General features: G+C 37.3%; 2 protein-coding genes across 4 annotated transcripts in view; one reads left to right on the forward strand and one right to left on the reverse strand.

Moving 5' to 3' along the window:
- Positions 1-18,960, reverse strand: part of crmp1 (collapsin response mediator protein 1) — a 20,920-nt gene continuing 1,960 nt past the window's right edge. Inside the window, exons 3-16 of one of the 3 annotated variants that reach the window (XM_058780151.1) lie at positions 13,187-13,248; positions 12,990-13,078; positions 12,091-12,275; positions 11,360-11,524; positions 10,638-10,699; positions 10,467-10,547; positions 10,312-10,380; positions 10,080-10,200; positions 9,386-9,542; positions 3,169-3,310; positions 2,917-3,087; positions 2,457-2,636; positions 1,623-1,788; positions 1-1,498 (exon numbers count right to left, since the gene is read on the reverse strand). In XM_058780151.1, coding sequence (XP_058636134.1) covers positions 1,407-1,498; positions 1,623-1,788; positions 2,457-2,636; positions 2,917-3,087; positions 3,169-3,310; positions 9,386-9,542; positions 10,080-10,200; positions 10,312-10,380; positions 10,467-10,547; positions 10,638-10,699; positions 11,360-11,524; positions 12,091-12,275; positions 12,990-13,078; positions 13,187-13,248 — 1,742 coding nt within the window. In that variant the 3' untranslated portion in view covers positions 1-1,406. Of the gene's footprint in view, positions 1,499-1,622; positions 1,789-2,456; positions 2,637-2,916; positions 3,088-3,168; positions 3,311-9,385; positions 9,543-10,079; positions 10,201-10,311; positions 10,381-10,466; positions 10,548-10,637; positions 10,700-11,359; positions 11,525-12,090; positions 12,276-12,989; positions 13,079-13,186; positions 13,249-13,922; positions 14,581-15,180; positions 15,547-18,960 lie in introns of those variants that run through there. The other 2 variants (XM_058780073.1, XM_058780236.1) reach the window with 2 other exon arrangements.
- The window catches only part of wfs1a (Wolfram syndrome 1a (wolframin)), a 12,614-nt gene continuing 9,937 nt past the window's right edge, over positions 16,284-18,960 (forward strand). The window contains 2 exon segments of the mRNA XM_058779751.1: positions 16,284-17,401; positions 18,267-18,830. Of these exon segments, the coding sequence (XP_058635734.1) occupies positions 17,398-17,401; positions 18,267-18,830 (568 nt within the window). The 5' untranslated portion in view covers positions 16,284-17,397.

The raw sequence follows: 18,960 nt of genomic DNA on the forward strand, positions 1-18,960 counted from the left end.
AGGGAAACTTTATTTCACCATAGCAAAGTGAATATCATTATCAACAGTCAGTGAGTGCATTAGTGGATATCAGCCTACAAAAACTAAACGGCATTGGTCATAATCACTATATATACCATAGGCAATACAAAATCACAATGGGCTATGGAAAACAATACAGCAGGCTTGGCACTGGCCTTGTATTGATCACCGTTTATTCCGTGGAAGTTCGGTATTAAGACTTTGAGCGTACACAGTGACTAGTCTAGAGCCACTTGGATGTGGAGCAATACTGTAAAAATCTCACAATAGAAGAAAAAACAGGCAGATTAAATGAAAGCATTTTCAGCTCTTTTTGAATGCATGTGTGACTTGCTCTTGCTCCAGATGTGATCATTTGCATCACACGTGAGAGTGTTGCATATAGTTGCATTCTTTGATTGTGCATTTGTGATATGAGGTAATGTGAATGTCTTCTCTAGTCAACATCTAATTTTGCAATGAGCAAAATCTACACAGCCAAGAGCTTGGAGGAGCTAAAATGGCATGCAGTCTTTTTCACTACAGGTAAAATTAAAATAAAAAGTGATATAACACACATTTTTCTCGTAAAACAATTCAAATTTGATAAGATAACTGATCAAATTATCCTTCAAAGTATAAAGAGTGTAAGAATCAAAAGGTCAGATGTCAATAATACCAACATTTAAAAGTGAGATCATGCAATCCATCACCATTCTTTACCACAAACAGACTGATAACACAGAATTGAAAACATTTCAGTGCACAGAGAACATTAAAGTTAAAAGTGCTTGTAAGAGCAGATCGTCACTCAGCTTTAGAATGTACTTATTAGTTGTACATCTGTGCTAAAACTGATCTCAGACCTGCATTCTAACACTTTTATCTAGTTATCTTTAGTTCTGTAAGTTGTCCAGTAGGAGGAGCACCATTTTGTGGGATGACTAGTTACCGGCTTCACAGGGCATTAAAGCAGGACATTTTCACAAACACTGGGGCCACATCAGCAGAACGAGGGTTTTCATAATAAATGTGAGTAGTTGTATTAGCATTGTTTAAATGCTACTTTTTCTGAAATTTGTTACGGATATAAAGTATTTTCTAGTGATTGTCTAGCTATATATAGGTATTTGTCTAGATATGTCTTAGCAGTGAGACTATTGTGTACAATGCACACAGTAATATTGACTGTAGATGGGACATTTACTGCACAGGTAAGGTACAGTTATATTTGACATGCATGCATTACACAAAAATATTTTATAGCATGGCCCTGTGATAGGAGAATACTGATTATTTGTCAACAAATAGAACTGTAATAATATTCACACACACAGACACACACACACACACACACACACACACACACACACTCTCTCAAAGTCACATGGGAGCTGCATAAGGGCTCAACCAAGGCTGGTGATGTTGGAACGGCCACCAGGGGGTGCTACAATGCGGTGGCCAGAGCGCCGAGGAATGTTGTCATCTATTTGAGCCCCTAATAGTATTGAAACAATCACAGAAATTATACACTTGCTGTAAAATACTGATAAATTGATACATTATTCAAAGGAATTGAGGATATTGGGGAATATATTCATTAGAAAAGGTAATTTCCTCACCTGATAGGCTGAAGTTAGACTGATGCAAGTTTCTGATTGGTGGAGGCTGGTGTGTTGTGGGTGAGGTCTTGGCAGAGGGTGCTGGGGTTATGTATTTGGGTGTTGCTGGGATATCATATACTGGACCATCATACATCCCACGAGAAACTCCCTGCTTGTTCATCACCTTCCAAACAACAGTAAACAACATGTTTGATGTTACTTATATAAACTGAGACATGAACCTAAAAGATGTGTTATTTGTCACTATAAAAAACACACACGTCTAATTCACTGTTATTACTATGATATTATTTAGTAAATGCATGCTTGGAAAATACCGAACCCTTATGTTACTACACTATTGTTACAAAGTTTGGTATCAGTAAGTTTTTTAAAAGACATTCCTTTTATTCAGCAAGGACGCATTGATGATAAAGACCAGTAAAGACCTTTATAAAATGATTTCTATTTCAAATAAATGCTGTTCTTTTGAACTTTCTATTAATCCAAAATATGGAAAAAAATATCACTGTTGCCAAAAAAAAAAAAACTGTTTTCAACATTGATAAGAAATGTTTTTTGAGCATTAAATCATCATCTTAGAATGATTTCTGAAGGATCATGTGACACAAGGAATCAATTAAATGTAAAAATATATTAAAATATAAAACAGTTATTTTACTTTTTATTATTTTATGCTTAGCATAAGAGTCTTCTTTTAAAAACATTAAAAATCATACTGAACCCAAACTTTTGAATGGTAGTGTATATATACCAAATTAGTTTCATATATACAACAAAACTAACTGAGACTGAGTGATGGTCAATTAATTAATCAAAGAAGAGTCATACCTTGTTGCGGTACTTAATGCGCTGGTAGGCAATGTCAGGGAAGGCTTTACGAGAGATGAAACGTCCAGTCCCCTGCTGAACCTGAAGCTTCCCTTCCTCAACCACAATCCTGCCCTGACTGACCACACACACTGGACCACCACGGCACTCCATCCCCTCAAAAATATTATACTCCAGAGCCTAGAAACAGAAGAAGAGAGATATACCAGAAAAATCCTTTCTATTTTCACACATTTTCACCTGCTTATCAAATATAAAATCACCATTAATTTTTTGCAGACGTTTAGAAAAGATTTAGATTTAGAAAAAATGTAGTTTTGAAAATGTATGTATTAGAGTGGGACAATTCAACATCCTATTACCGGAATATACAATATTAAATGTACGTATTGAACTGAATAACACCCATTCAGAGTATCTTTCAATATTCCAGCATCTTGCAGAGATTTTCAGTCCTCACCGACTGCTGTGCTTTAGCTGTGATGGTCTTGATCTTGTTGGGGTCCCAGATAACAATGTCAGCTTCTGAACCCACTGCTATCCGACCCTTACGGGGGTACAGGTTGAAGATTTTGGCTGCATTAGTGCTTGTAACTGCAACAAACTGGTTCTCATCCATTTTCCCCATAGCCTGTAGGGAACAAATAAATTGGTGACTGATACATGCAACCTGCACCTCAACCCATATAAACATATATGCAGATGTACTTACCACAGCTTTGTCCCAAACAAAACCCATTCTCTCCTCCACTCCATTGGTTCCCTCGGGTATAAGGGTAAAGTTGTCCTTCCCTATGGCCTTTTGAGAGGTGCTGTAAGCACAATGTCCACTACCCACGACCTGCAGATCCCCACTGAAGAAAGATTAAGAGAAATGTAATTACAGGGGTAGCAGCTCCAAAAAGAACATGATCTGCCCTCTAGAGCTAGTTGTGATGTTCTTTGCAACCATATTTTTATTTAGAGGTTGCACAATGTGTCATGGTCCTACACTACTAGTCAAAAGATTTTTTTAATGTCTCTTTCTCTTATGCTTACCAAGGCTGCATTTATTTGATCAACACTAAAATCCGTAATACTGTGAAATATTATTACAATTTAAAATTATTGTTTTTTATTTTAATATATTTAAAATGTAATTTATTCCTGTGATTACAAAGCTGAATTTTCAGCATCATTACTCCAGTCCTTCAGAAATCATTCTAATATGACGATTTGGTTCCTTAAGAAACATTTCTTATTATCAGTGTTGAAAACAGTTGTGCCGCTTCATATTTTTGTCAAAACAGCAAAACATTTTTTTCAGGATTCTTTGATGAATAGATATTTCAAATAAAACAGCATTAATTTTAAACAGAACAGCTGCAGTTTTTGATATTCTTCATATTCTGTGTGGTCAGTTCACATCACTGATAGAAATTAATCTTTTCATATAAATCATAAATTGATTTTGACCTTTTATGGGCAATTTTACTTTTAATAAATCATTTTTTTCCCCTAAAAGTGTGCATCTTTAGAATCAAATTGTTATATTTAATCAGTCAATTAGCATAATAAGACATTTAGGCTGTTACCAAACAAATGAAACCAGTATCAACAAAATTAATCTTTGTGGATTATTATTGGAATCATTTAAACGGTTGATTCATTCAGGAACGAAACAACATCGTTATGTCGCTCAGAGACGCAAAACAGTGCTGTAGCTGTTTGGAATTTTGTTGTTGTTGGCGAAATGGAGCAAAAACAGGTAATATATGGTGTCTAAAACGTAAGTTTCTTAATATTAACTTATTGTTCATTGAACTGTTGTATAAAATCAACATCACATTTGTAATAATGCTTATTTTTGAAGAAAAAACGGCACTCTTCATGTGATTTTAACCATATGAAATTGTGGCGGCTGCTGGTCTTTCAAAGAGGGAAGCTCATTTTCGGCCTACATCATAAAAATTGTCCCATTTATTTATACGTAAATCCTGCCCTACGTCCCTTTTCAAGAAAATGCTCTGTGACCCTTTCGTACCAACTAGGCGTCTTTTCCAGTGACCCTAGCCTAGCCTACTGTATGAATGCACATACAGAATGAATGAACAAACAATCTAAAAAAAAAACTCGATGGAGGAAATGTGGGAATTAGGTTAAACTGAAACAGGGAATGTGGTGTAGGCCTATAATAGGGTTGTCATGATACCATAAAAATGTCTTACGATACTATACCAGCTTAATTTATAATTCAATTCTACAAAATGAATCAAAATTTAATAAATAAATAGATGTAAGTGAAAACAGACAATATTATTCTCTGAATACTTAATGTGAATGAATGACTAGGTATTGTTATCCATGAAATGATCTAAACCAAACTCATCTTAGCACTGCACAGAAGCTGCATGAAGTGACATTTAGATGTGGCATTTATTCATTTAGACTGTATTTATAATTGCATAAATAATGTTATGAGATTAATGTTTTAAATAATACATTCTGAATATAGAAATATGTTGGAAAATAATGTAATATGCCTACTTTTAGACGGGAAACTTAAAAACGGCCAGCAGGTGGCAGAAGTTAGTGACTGAATCACTGAGTCATTCAAATGATTCTTTCAAAACGGCTGAATCCTTCAGGAGTGAATCAAATGACTGTTTTTATGAATGGCTCAGTGAATCAGTGATTCGCCCAAATCAACGCGGATTTGGATTCGAACACAGACACGAAACAAAAACAGCACTCTTGCTCGTGTCGTATTGCCAAAGTGTCAGGAGCATTTTTTGCTCGCATATCTTGAAATTTCCGAGTTAGCAGCATGTATATTAAAACATAACATTATAAATGAATAAAAAAATATATATAATGATTGATAAGAACCAAGTGCAAAGCCGCGATGGGACTGAGCTCCAATGGCTTCAGCGTCAGCGACTTTTTATAGGACAAAATCGCTGTCAATCAAAAGGAGATGCAGACCCTCCAATCATCACGCAGAAGCCCGGAGTCCAGGCCAGCCCACTCCTCCATTCACCCCCAGAGACGCTGAGCGTCCGTGGGCGGGACATAATCGCAGCATTTATCCAATGACCGTCTAGTTTGGAAGCACTGAAAAAAACTGTTCAAAGCAGCCCCATTGAAGTCAATGGACGCTCGGCTTCAACAGAGAAATGCACTGACGCTACAGGAATGTATGAGAAGGAAATCGAGCCAGCCGACCGCTGATTCTGAACGAACTCGTCTTCGAGATGAAAGTGTTCTAACACATTTTTAGTCAATAAAATGTTAACACAATAGTACATATTTGTCCATTAATTTTTTGACATTATAGGGGAAGCCGAGCTTCCCTTGCAGTCTTAAAGAAATCCCCACTGATATATACATACAGGTGCTGGTCATATAATTAGAATATCATCAAAAAGTTGATTTATTTCACTAATTCCATTCAAAAAGTGAAACTTGTATATTATATTCATTCATTACACACAGACTGATATATTTCAAATGTTTATTTCTTTTAATTTTGATGATTAGAGCTTACAGCTCATGAAAGTCAAAAATCAGTGTCTCAAAATATTAGAATATTACTTAAGACCAATACAAAGAAAGCATTTTTTGAAATCTTTGCCAACTGAAAAGTATGAAAAGTATGAGCATGTACAGCACTCAATACTTAGTTGGGGCTCCTTTTGCCTGAATTACTGCAGCAATGCGGCGTGGCATGGAGTCGATCAGTCTGTGGCACTGCTCAGGTGTTATGAGAGCCCAGGTTGCTCTGATAGTGGCCTTCAGCTCATCTGCATTGTTGGGTCTGGTGTCTCTCATCTTCCTCTTGACAATACCCCATAGATTCTCTATGGGGTTCAGGTCAGGCGAGTTTGCTGGCCAATCAAGCACAGTAACACTATGGTCATTGAACCAGCTTTTGGTACCTTTGGCAGTGTGGGCAGGTGCCAAGTCCTGCTGGAAAATGAAATCAGCATCTCCATAAAGCTTGTCAACAGAAGGAAGCATGAAGTGCTCTAAAATTTCCTGGTAGATGGCTGCGTTGACTGTGGACATCAGAAAACACAGTGAACCAACACCAGCAGATGACATGGCAGCCCAAATCATCACTGACTGTGGAAACTTCACACTGGACTTCAAGCAACATGGATTCTGTGCCTCTCCACTCTTCCTTCAGACTCTGGGACCTTGATTTCCAAATGAAATGTAAAATTTACTTTCATCTGAAAAGAGGACTTTGGACCACTGAGCAACAGTCCAGTTCTTTTTCTCCACAGCCCAGTTAAGATGCTTCTGATGTTGTCTCTGGTTCAGAAGTGGCTTGGTTGCCCTTTTCCTGAAGACGTCTGAGCGTGGTGACTCTTGATGCACTGACTCCAGCTTCAGTTCTTTCCTTGTGAAGCTCTCTCAAGTGTTTGAATCGGCTTTGCTTGACTGTATTCTCAAGCTTGCGGTCATCCCTGTTGCTTGTGCACCTTTTCCTACCCAAATCAAATCCTCCAGTCAACTTTGCATTTAATATGCTTTGATACAGCACTCTTTAAACAGCCACACCTTTCAGTAATGACCTTCTGTGACTTACCCTCTTTGTGGAGGGTGTCAATGTTTGTCTTCTGGATCATTGCCAAGTCAGCAGTCTTCCCCATTATTGTGGTTTCAAAAAACAAGAGATACCCAGAATTTATACTGTAGGGATGGTCATTTATTCAAACTCAAATGTAAATATTCTAATATTTTGAGATACTGATTTTTGACTTTCATGAGCTGTAAGCTCTAATCATCAAAATTAAAAGAAATAAACATTTGAAATATATCAGTCTGTGTGTAATGAATGAATATAATATACAAGTTTCACTTTTTGAATGGAATTAGTGAAATAAATCAACTTTTTGATGATATTCTAATTATATGACCAGCACCTGTATATACTACGGGGCCGTTGAATGCTTGAATCTGATTGGCTGACCAACGTTCTAAGGGGTGCAATTATTTTCAGGGAAACGCACAGCGAACATAGTTCCAGGCAGCTCTTGACCGCATTACATGACCATATCACTTCGCCAAATGATTTCTGTTATTTCAAAGGTCTTACAACAGCAAAATAACCAAAACCCACAATGACACTGGCCAAACAAATAAATATAGTAAACAATATGATAAAAACGACAGATCATGTCCATGTTTTTGCCACAAAATTGCGCTTTATTATGTACGGAAAGCACATACTCTATCTCTCCGCTCTCTCTGCCTCACAGACCGCACATACATAACAGTTACAGTTTGCTCACACACTAACATACACACTCTGACGATTTTATCAGTAAACAACTTAAAAACTACATGATTTCTCACAAGCGAGGTAACAATAACGGCGCTGTTCGTGAACAAAAGGAACTAAGTTTCACTAACTAGAGACATTGCTGCCGAACACTATTGAGAGACGCACAGAGGTAATCTCTCTCTCTCTCTCTCTCTCTCATAACTTAGTTATTAACTGTATTAACTGCATTAATCTGTTATCAACGGCTCAAGTCTCTGTTACTAGGTTTAAAATGGCGTTTTGGAATTAGCAACGGAGGCTTTGGATGAAATGCGGAAGAAATAATCCTACTCACAATAGCGATTTAAATAGAAATACTGGACGAATGCCTTGAAATACATCATCTGATCGATGTCTTGAGGTGTGGCAACCGTAGTATAAGCGGAATAATTGACTTCGGTCCGTTGAATTATTAGAAAAATAATGCACACCCGAGGTGGTGATGCGGTCACGACGCGAAGCGTCAACCATAATAATTCAACGGCCAGTCGTCAATTATTCCTTACATACACACACACACACACACACACACACATTTTCTGCCCCCATATCTTGAATTTTGTGATCATTCTTAATGCATTTTATTAGACTGAATCATGCAGTGAAAGAACGCACTCTAAATGCGCATGCGCCCTATTCTAGGCTTCATTAATGCGTGCACTAGCTCCGTACACTGTAAAAAAATAAAATAAAATAAACAGTTGAGCCAACTTAAAATTTTAAAGCAACCAGCTTCAGCAGATTTTTGTTTTTATACAACAAAAATTTGCGAATCTCCCACAAAAATAAGTTGAGCAAACTCAAAAATCTGCTGAAGCTGGTTGCCTTAAAATTTTAAGTTGGCTCAACCTTTTTTTTTTTTACAGTGTAGGTGTTCTGTTTGGTTTTTGCAAAATACTCGATAATGTCAAATTGCACATCGTTAAAACAACAATTACGATATTATCGCAGACGATATATATCGCACACATGTAGTGACTGTTAATGTGGACAAAAGATGCACACAATGAAATGATGAAAATCAAGACAGAGGTGATATGCTTTGAAATCCACAAAATACAACACCACTCTACACAATACAATTAAAGTTTGTCTTCGCATCCTACATACTGTATAATGTTTAATACTTTGAAAAAAATCTTTGATGTTTTTCTAGAACTTCCTATCATCCTTTGGACTCGACTAATGTATCTATGCTAAAAATAAATGTCCTCTCTCCAGCTGTGCCGGTCTGCCTCTACGTGACAGTGTGTGTGTGTGTGTGCATGTGAAAGTATGTGTGGCTGTGGATGTCAACATAATGACATCTCTCTCATAGTCTAGCAGCCTGCAAGTTATGTGTGTGTGTGTGTGTGTGTGTGTGTGAGGAGGGAGGAGGAGAGTGCTGTAACCATGGCAACAGGAGATGAAAGCCTGATCTATTTTTAGAAATGGGGCCAGGAAAAGGTGTGTCTGTGGTCTGGGTGTAGCAAAGAGCCAAAGTAATGGAGAGAGTAGATAAAAAAATTGGTAGATAGTGCCACTTGGCATGAGACTCCAGTATTACACTGCATCTACACTATAACTCTGCAAATGACACCGATATATAAAAATGTAGAAATAACTCAAAATGATTTACCAGGCCAGTAGTGAGTGAAGGTGATCAGGTGTTGTCGGGTCAGTGCTGAGGGGTGGAGAAGTCACATAGGCTGCTGCTTTCGCCCAGTTTTTGCTCCAATAGTGGGATCCATCTGTTGCCAAGCTGGCTGTGATTGGCTCACCAAAAACAACAGAGCCTAAAGCCAGGGCAATAAAGAGCATAAGTCCATAAATTGTAGGACTGGCATATTCAAGTTTGTTTAAATTAACCAATTTTGCTAGACATAGCATTAAATAACTTTTTTTTAAAGTACACCTACTTTGGAAGACATTCATACTTTTATTCAACAAGAATGCATTAATTGGCCAAATGTGACAGTAAAGACTTATTATTGTTACAGTAGTCTTTCAAATAAATTCTGAAAAAAATTAATATCACAAACATATTGAGCAGTATAACTGCTTCAACAGTGATAATAAAAAATGTTTCTTGAGCAGCAAATCAGCATAACAGAATTATTTCTGAAGGATCATGTGACACTGAAGACTGAGAAAAGGCTGTTGAAAATTCTGCTTTTTAATATATTACATTTTAAAATATATTAAAATAGAAAATACTGTTATAAAATTGTACTTTTTTACTGTATTTTTGATCAAATAAACACAGCCTGGGTGAGAGACTTCTTTCAAGAATATTAAATTGTGAGTTCAGCATGCAACAATGTTTCAGTCACCTTTCTTCCGTGCATTGGTCACAGTATCAGCTGCACTTTTACTCATCACTTTGGTGATGTAGACAGGGCAGTTGACTCGGTTGCCAAGAGTGATTGCGCGGAAAACAGCCTCCGCCTCCAGCTGTGAAACAGACATCCAATTACATCAAGACACTTCACTTCTGCTGAAACTGACTGGATAAATAGTTACTCAATTAAACTTCTAAACAGTTTGCCAATTTATTGATCCCACCTCCTCTGGACGGCTCAGTGGGTGGCCTTCTGGACCAGTGATGCCCATTCCCAAGATTTTGCTTTGCTCCTTTAACACAAATATTGAAAAAACAGTAAGTAGCAGCAAAGTGGGTTTGAATTCTGTATGGCATTTGCTCATTTGACAACAGGTACCTGTGCTATGAGGTCTCCATTCTCTGCATGCACCAGCACCACTGCCCCCAGGTCCTTAAGGAATGAGAATGCTTCATACAACTAGATGAGAGAAAGAAAGAGAGATCAAATTAGTTATTTTATTATATCACAGTACAGGATGTTCTATAGATGGAAGCATGGATACCTAACCTGAGTGTCAGACATTTGAAATAACCCTTTGTAAGCCATGTACACTTGGAAAGAGTTGATTCCTGCCAAAAGAAGAGAACAGTAACATGTATTTCAGAAAACAATTACAGCACCGTTCAAAAGTTTTGAGTGCGTAACATGGTTTAATTTTTTGAAAGAAGTCTCTTATGCTCACCAAGGCTGGACTTGCTTGATAAAACAGTAAAATTGTAATATTATTATTGCAATTTAGAACTGTTTTCTATTTTAGTATATTTTAAAATGCAACTTTTCTAAAAAAAATTTCAGCAGCCATTACCCCAGTCTTCAGTGTCACATGATCCTTCAGCAATTATTCTAATATGCTTTTTTTTTGCTGCTCAATAAATATATAATTTTTATTATTATCAATGTTGAAAACAGTTGATCTGCTTAATATTTTTTGAAACCCATCATACATTTTTCAGGATCCTTGATGAATAGAAAGTGCAAAGGAACATTTATTTGAAATAAATTTTTTTTTGTAACATTACAAAGGTAAATGTCTTTACTATTACTTTTGATCAATTTAATGTGTCCTTGGTGAATAAATTATTATATATTTTTTTATTGACTGACCCCAAACATTTGAACGGTTGTGAATTAACAGCATTTGGCAAATTCTAACAAGTGGCTCTGAAACATCAGTATGATCAAGATTTGTAGCTTTGCAAATATTGTCACATCTTTAAATATGTGTTCACCTTTTTCCTGTACCAGCTGTTCCAGCTCCTCCTTCACACCTTCATGCCAATGAGGGATATCCACATGAAGTGAATAATCACAGCAGGACTTTTTATCTGCTGCTTCCTGCCACTTCTCAAAGGCCTCCAAAAGACTGTCACCAGGCTGTGGAGTCACATGGTCAACTGAAACAGAAAATGATGGATTCTGCTCAAGATTCTGTTTGAGATTTTATGTTTGTGTTGATTTTTGAAGATTCTATTAAATAGTTCTTATTCTTTTCTATTGAAAATGCTGTTACTTTGCTGCTTTAGTCCTAATTACTCTATTGATTTCTGCATGCTCCTTGAAGACTTTTCACATGCACAAAGACTCTTTTTTGCTTTGTGTCATTCACAACAGCTAATAGTTATAATTCATTGTTTAAAGAAAAGTAGCAATTGTAACCATAAAAAAACTCTTGGCTCAGACTGCTAGAGAAAATGAAATCTGATTGGCTGTAGCTGACATGCACAACCGAGGGCATGTCCTTGTAGCAAGCAACAACAGACATATTTGGGACACTGCTTTGCTCTCACAGTGAGTCCTCGTCCAGGAGGTTGCTCAGAACATTTGGCACTGCATCCTAAATATTCGACATACTTGTACCTTTGCCACAATCCTGAGATAAAATGGCATTTTAGTCCTTTTTTTAAGAAAAACTTTCTTCTTTTTTTTTTTAATACCAGGTTAACAATTCATCCAGACTTACTGATCATGGTGGTTCCTCCTGCCAGAGCAGCTTTGGTGCCCTGGTAGAAGTCATCCACAGGTGGTGTGCCCAAGTAAGGCTTATGCAGGCAGGTGTTCACATCAATACCTCCAGGAATCACAATACACCCATTAGCCTCAATCACCTTCACGCCCCCCGGCACAATCAGGTTCTCCCCAACCTGTCTGAAGGCGAGATGGGAGATGAATACATTACAAACACATTACATACTACACAAATATATTACGTACTACACATGCACTGCATTACACAACAAACAAAAATACAGGTGTGCAATTGAAACAAAAAAGTTATAAAAAGGTTTTAATGGCCTGATGCCACAGGAGAACTTCATATGATGCCAAATTTAACATGTTATGCAATATAATGCAATTAAGCATTATTTCACTCTATTGACAGCCACAGAAAGAAACACAACAGAATAGAAAGAAAAACAAATCTGCATAATATACCTCATAAGTGTTCATTAATTTCTGTAATTACAATTTATAATTAAACCGTTGACCAATTCCTTACACCTTAACCCACCCTTAAACCTACCCATACCACCAAACCTGTCCTTAACCTTACCTGTATCCCACCTCAATAGCAGCAAAAGTGTTTTGCAATACAATATGAACACAATAAGTACTTATTTTTTGATGTAGTTAAGGCCACTTAATATAAAGTGGGACCAAATAACATTCCAGTAAAATTATGAATTTATATATTTTTTAAGATGTTGCATAGAGCAATTTACGTGTTTATTTTTTTGAATGTGACTGATTGGTGCGTAGTTTTCATGCATGCATCATTCATATTTACAACAATGATAAGCAATTGCTACTGAAAAAACTGAATTGTCCTTTGTGTGCATTTGCTTGTGAAAGATGTCTTACTTAATAATTCCATCTTCAACATAAACGTCAGCATATAGCGACTGATCATCATTGACCACTCTTCCACCTTTAATCAGCAGCCGCTCGCTCTGAAGAGAGGAAAAGAAACAGAGAGCAAGCAAGAGAATGAGTGATTCCAACAGCAGTTTAAACCTTATTTTACCTGCTATATTTGCAATTCAGTGAAGTGCTCTTACAACCACTGATAAAAGAGCCTTCTGCACAGTTTCAGCCTCACACTCTGTGAATGGGTGGGGTTCTATGAACAGAGAAGAGCAAATGTGGTAATGTGGAAAGATGTTAGGTTGCCATGGTAACCTCGCATCACCCAGTTGTCAGGTAGGCACATACCATGTCGTTTTCCTTAACAGATTCAGGCTTCATATTCAAAGCAAAAACCTCAACATACGCGCTATTACTAGATGTCAACCAGGCACAGATCGCAAAGATTGCTTTAGAGGATTAGGATCATTCTAATCCATAACTACAGGCAAACATACAACACATAGGGCTCATATTCCTATGTTCTTTGTTTTAATGTGTGCACTGGCATTTAAAAAAAAAAAAAAAAATTGTCCGTTTATTCCAGATTTCTGCTCTTGGCAACAGACCCTGTTGCGTCTAGTCCGCTGCATATGCACTCGCCATTTGTCAAATGAAGCGCGCCCAACAAAGCTGCTGTAGATTCATTATTTATCCCGGCATCTACTGTAAACGCAAACGGAGCGTTCGTCGCTTCATGCACGGCAGGGATGTGTGCCTGGCTGTGCCACATTGTAGCAGTAATGGTAACCTTTCCGTTGGCTGATTTCAGTGCTCTTCTTCTTAGCGGCCTCTGCTTTGTTGGCTCGCTAAGAATTTAATCCCTTCTCGTTTCCCCCATGCGCAGGATTTACCGGGAGCAGAAGGGTCGCCTTGCAGCCGGTGTCTTACCGTCAAATGCGGGATGTTCTTCTTCCCTTGGTAGCCCGTCCCAGACATCTCTCCTTTATGATTTGAGGAGATGAACAACGAGCAGTCACCCGCTTCTTTGTGCCACCAACCCACTTAACGAACTAGCGCTCCGTTAGAGCTACACAAGCGAGCGCCTCTCCCGAGGTGTGTGTGTGTGTTTGAGTGTATGTGAGTGTGTATCTGTTAGCCTGTTCGAAGACGTGTTTTGTATTGGAGTGTATGTTGGAGCGCCCCCCTCACATACAAAGAGAGAGAGAACTGGGCGAGAATCGGTAAAGAGAATGTCGGCGTTATGGGTCAAAAATGGTCTACTAATAGTTTCGTAAAATTAGTTTTGTTTTAAGATATATTGAATAATAAGGTTAATTCATAAATTAAAAACGAGTCAAATACGTTAATAAATGTTTTATACACACACACACACACACACACACATATGTGTATATATATATATGAATAGTTTATAAATAACGTTTTATAAGGAAAAATAACATTTTTGCATTCTTGGAATGTTACAAATCGACGTTCCTATAGAATGTTGAGTTATCAAGTAAAATAATGTTGAGCAAGCATGCTAACCTTAAAATATCGTTCCAACAAAACAGGCAAAAATCTTCAAAGTGACAAACGTGACAGTAAAATAACACAACAACAGACATTTACTAAATAGAAAATGCAACTTAAAAAAAAAAAAGATGGTTTGCATAGGAAATTCTGGAAATTTAAACTTTTTATTTTTAACTTATGGTAGCATTAGCCTACTGTAGCAATATTTTACACTGAAATACAAAATAAGCATATATTTCTTCTGTAGTTTATAAGGCTTATTCAAACTTAATTTTAAAGTTTTATTTTTGGTTTTCTTATAGTAAAACTACAGTAGGCTAATGCATTTTACATCTTAGTATGTTTTTCCAAGTATAAGGATTTACTTTCGCATAATAGGATAAAATAGGCTATTTTAATTTTTATTTCTTTTTCTTATAATAAGAAAATTCCAGCATTTCATTGTAAATTTTGTTTCTTTTTTAAATCATATAAAGTATGGTAAGTTAACTAAGGTTTTTACTTTCGCAATTTATGTCAGAAAAATAGCTACTTAGGCTATGCGTTCATTCAATGCTCTACAAAGAGATGTTGTTATTCTTTTATGAGCACATTTGAACCTTGTGTAGCCTACTTGCATGGTTTAAGGTTCAAATCCGCCAAAATTGTCACGCATAACATTTAAGCCCACCTTCCCGTTGTTTTGCTCATAACGACATTCCTTTTCAGTCTGATCCGTGGTTTCGACACCCGGACGCCCGTCGTCTCTCTCACCCGGGGAGCCGATGGTCCCCCCGCTGATCTCATAAGCTTCAAAGTCCCCATCCACGATGCGTTCCCTGCTACTGCTCCGTGAGCTCCTGTTCCCCTTCCTCCCTACGGCGTACTGGTCAAAATCGATAGTCTTGCTATCATATGCGCCCTCGACGGAGCTGAACATTCCGTGAGACTTGTGTCGCTGGTTGGGTCCAGTCGAGATGGGTTTAGCCAGGTACACAGGGAGCTCATCCTCCCGGTTCCACTGTCGCCTACAGTCCGACATCACTCATAGGATGCTCTAATACAATAATAAAGCGAGCCAGTGCAGAAAACCAGGTCAGCCTTGGTTTGCCTGGGGATGCGGAGGTCGCAGCTTGCAGACTGATAATGATGCTGCGATCTACTTTCCAGACAGTAGGCTATACTAAAGCGTTTTATTATGAGCTAGTCCGAATAAATTGCATCCTCAAATCCAGTTCTCTCAGAACATTGGTAAAATCAAATGAAGTTACTTGTTTTAATTTAGACCTATATCATTTTTTTTTCCTGTTTATTTTGTCGAACTGAAGATTTGGGCAATGCAGTGCCAGTGACTGCCATCCTCCATCCGAAAGTGCGTGCAAGATGCGCACAAACACTGCAGTCAGCTGCACTGACTTGCATAAAACTACCAGTCTGGGTAAACGCATGGAACTTTGGAGAACTCTAGTGGTGTTTCGAGTCGTGAACAAATCTTTCAAATAAAATTGTTTATTTACACGGACTAGACTATAGGCTATATTTTTGACTTATGTTTTCACTGAAGTCTCTCCTGTTTCAGCACGTGACTGCTTTGGAATACGTTTTTAATATGTTTTGAACAATAGGCCCTTCATCACGTAGCCTGTGTGATAGAACAGAATGATACTCATGAACGAAATGAATACGAATATTGTCCTTCAATGTTATTTAGCTAAACTATGATTGTTTTCTTTGTATCAACCTTTTTCTATACCTTATAGACATACTGTCTCAAAGTTAGATAAACAAACAAATACATATATTTTTAATTTTGTGGGATGTAGCTTGCTACTCAAAGCACTCTTTCTGGAGTCACACTTTTCAACCATGAACTGTTTTTAACGAATAGGTTGAGTGAATAAATGAATTCTTCATAACAAAAAACACACTTGTGCTTATGCTGGCGTAAATGCCTGATTGCACTAAGACGGATAATAATCAATTGCAGAGTCAAAGTATAAGGATAAATATAAATAGCTTATAGAATATAATTCTTTAAATTCTATGAGGGGAAGTCACTGGAATCGCTTTTAGAACGATTTTTCAGCTGATGTTCACGTCAAAAATTGACAGCCAATCAGAATCCATCAATTTTAAAGAGCTCGAGCATTTAAACCGGCAAACAACATAACATCGCGTTTATAATAAACAGAAAAGGATCATTCTGTTGGGTTGGACAGTAATATAGTTGGTGTTAATGGTTCAGAATGGCAGAAACGGTCAATCAGTGATCGGATCTTTAGTGAGTTAAACAGAATAGATTCAAAAGATTCGAGTTGGGATGAATCAAAACCCCCAACTGTTCTCACTGTTCAGTCTAGCCTTGGTCCCCACGGTGTCTCCTCCTATTTCATCTTTGTTTCACAAATAGCATGGGGTGTAATGAACATTTGGAGCTGCATGAGCGTCCCGTAACAACTCTATTACGTCGTTGACATCTAGTGGCTGCCCATAGGTCTAACCGACATTCATTCACTGAACCTCCTTCATGATTTTATCATGATAAAAAGGGTCACAATTATTATTTTACGCTATTCTAAGCTTCCCCACTAGTCTTTCGCCACAGTAAGACTGATGTGTTTTGTTGTCATGCGAATCCAAATGAAGTGCGATGATGACAATCCTCTGGGCGATGACATTCACACTGCTCGATTCTTATCCAATCAGAGAGGAACTCTTTGATTGGCACTTGAATTATCCAATCGAAGCTCGTTCTCTGGAGATATGGTGGGTTTTAACAACTGCGATTCCTTAGTGGGACTCCGGTTTCACATAGCTGTAATGTGTGGACAGCACAGAAAACTTTAAAAAGAGTTTATTTTTTGTTGTGTTACGCCATATATTGAGGAAGACTGTTCATTCAGCTTAAATGAGTAAGTCGTTTCGATTCAGTTTTCTTTTATTTTGAGTAGTGAAACTACCTTTAATTTCAGTAGTTATTCTCTAAGGTCTGTCAAAACATTGTATATTGTGTGACTTTACACACATTTATTAGGTATATGTAGTAGGTTATCAAAATGTATATAAAAATACAGTTAACATGTAAAAACCATGATATGAATTTGGTTATGTATACAGGCTAATTAAATATGTAAGAAATGAGAGCAAGTGATTAAGTTATTCTTTGTAACCTATATGTGATCCTGGACCACAAAACCAGTCATAAGTGTCATTTGATTTGCTTAAATTTGATTAAAGTGTCATTCTGAAAGCTGAATAAATAAGCATTACATTGATATATGGTTTGTTAGGATTGGACAATATTTGGCCAAGATACAGCTATTTGAAAATCTGGAATCTGAGGGTGCAAAAAAATCAAAATACTGAGAAAATCGCCTTTAAAATTGTCCAAATGAAGTTCTTAGCAATGCATATTACTAATCAAAAATGAAGTTTTAATATGTTTACGGTAGGAAATTTACAAAATATCTTCATGGAACATGATCTTTACTTAATGTCCTAATGATTTTTGGCATAAAAGAAAAATCTATAATTTTGCCTTATACAATGTATTTTTGGCTATTGCTACAAATATACCCCAGTGCCTTAAGACTGGTTTTGTGGTCCAGGGTCACATATATACACTCTATACTGTATACATTTGTGTGGTAAATGGAGTAGAGTTTAGATGTAAAAAGCATATTACCAATTGTGTAAGAACACATAAATATGTAAGAAATGAGTGTAAGTAAAAAAGGTCTCTGTAAACAATATGTCTATGCACTTTATGTCTTTTAGGTGAGAAGGATGTTAATGCTAACCCACCACCATCTCCTGAGACTCTCAAGGAGAAAAGTGCAACCCACAAACGTCTCAACCCTCCTGTTCCATCAAGTAAATCCATTCCAGGCACTGAGACGGCGGGTCCCCCTCTCTCCAGTTCTGGCGGCCCAGACCAACCACCTAAATCCACCCCTTCTTCAACTCAAGATACTAATTTAAAACAAACTAATGTTAAAACCTCAAACTTTACAGCCAGATCAACACCTGAAAAACAAGCTACACCAAAACCTACCCCTACATCATCACACATCTCTAAAACGACTCAAACTACAACATCTTCATCATTATCAAAATCAACATTATCTTCTCCCAATGACCCATCCACACCCAGCATCACCATTTCTGCTGATCCTACACAATCTACATCGCCTCCTGAAGGTTCGCTGTCCTCCACCAAAATACCTGCAGTGGGTTCCAGTAAACTCCCACGTCAACGGAGCTTTTTGGCTGCAGCCCAAAAGGTGATGATGCAGGAGAAAATAAAAAAGGCTGAGGAAGAGGCCAAGGCTGAAGAATGTGGTAAGTGAAGCTTTGCATAGCAAAGAAAGCTGAAGGACAATCTGCTAAAGAAAATAGTTTTTGTATGATCCAATTTCAGATTTCTTTGTTGTATTTAACTTTTGAAATTACTTCAGATATTTACCTTGTC

This window comes from Onychostoma macrolepis, chromosome 01, assembly GCF_012432095.1.
Source record: "Onychostoma macrolepis isolate SWU-2019 chromosome 01, ASM1243209v1, whole genome shotgun sequence".
NCBI lineage: Eukaryota > Metazoa > Chordata > Actinopteri > Cypriniformes > Cyprinidae > Onychostoma > Onychostoma macrolepis.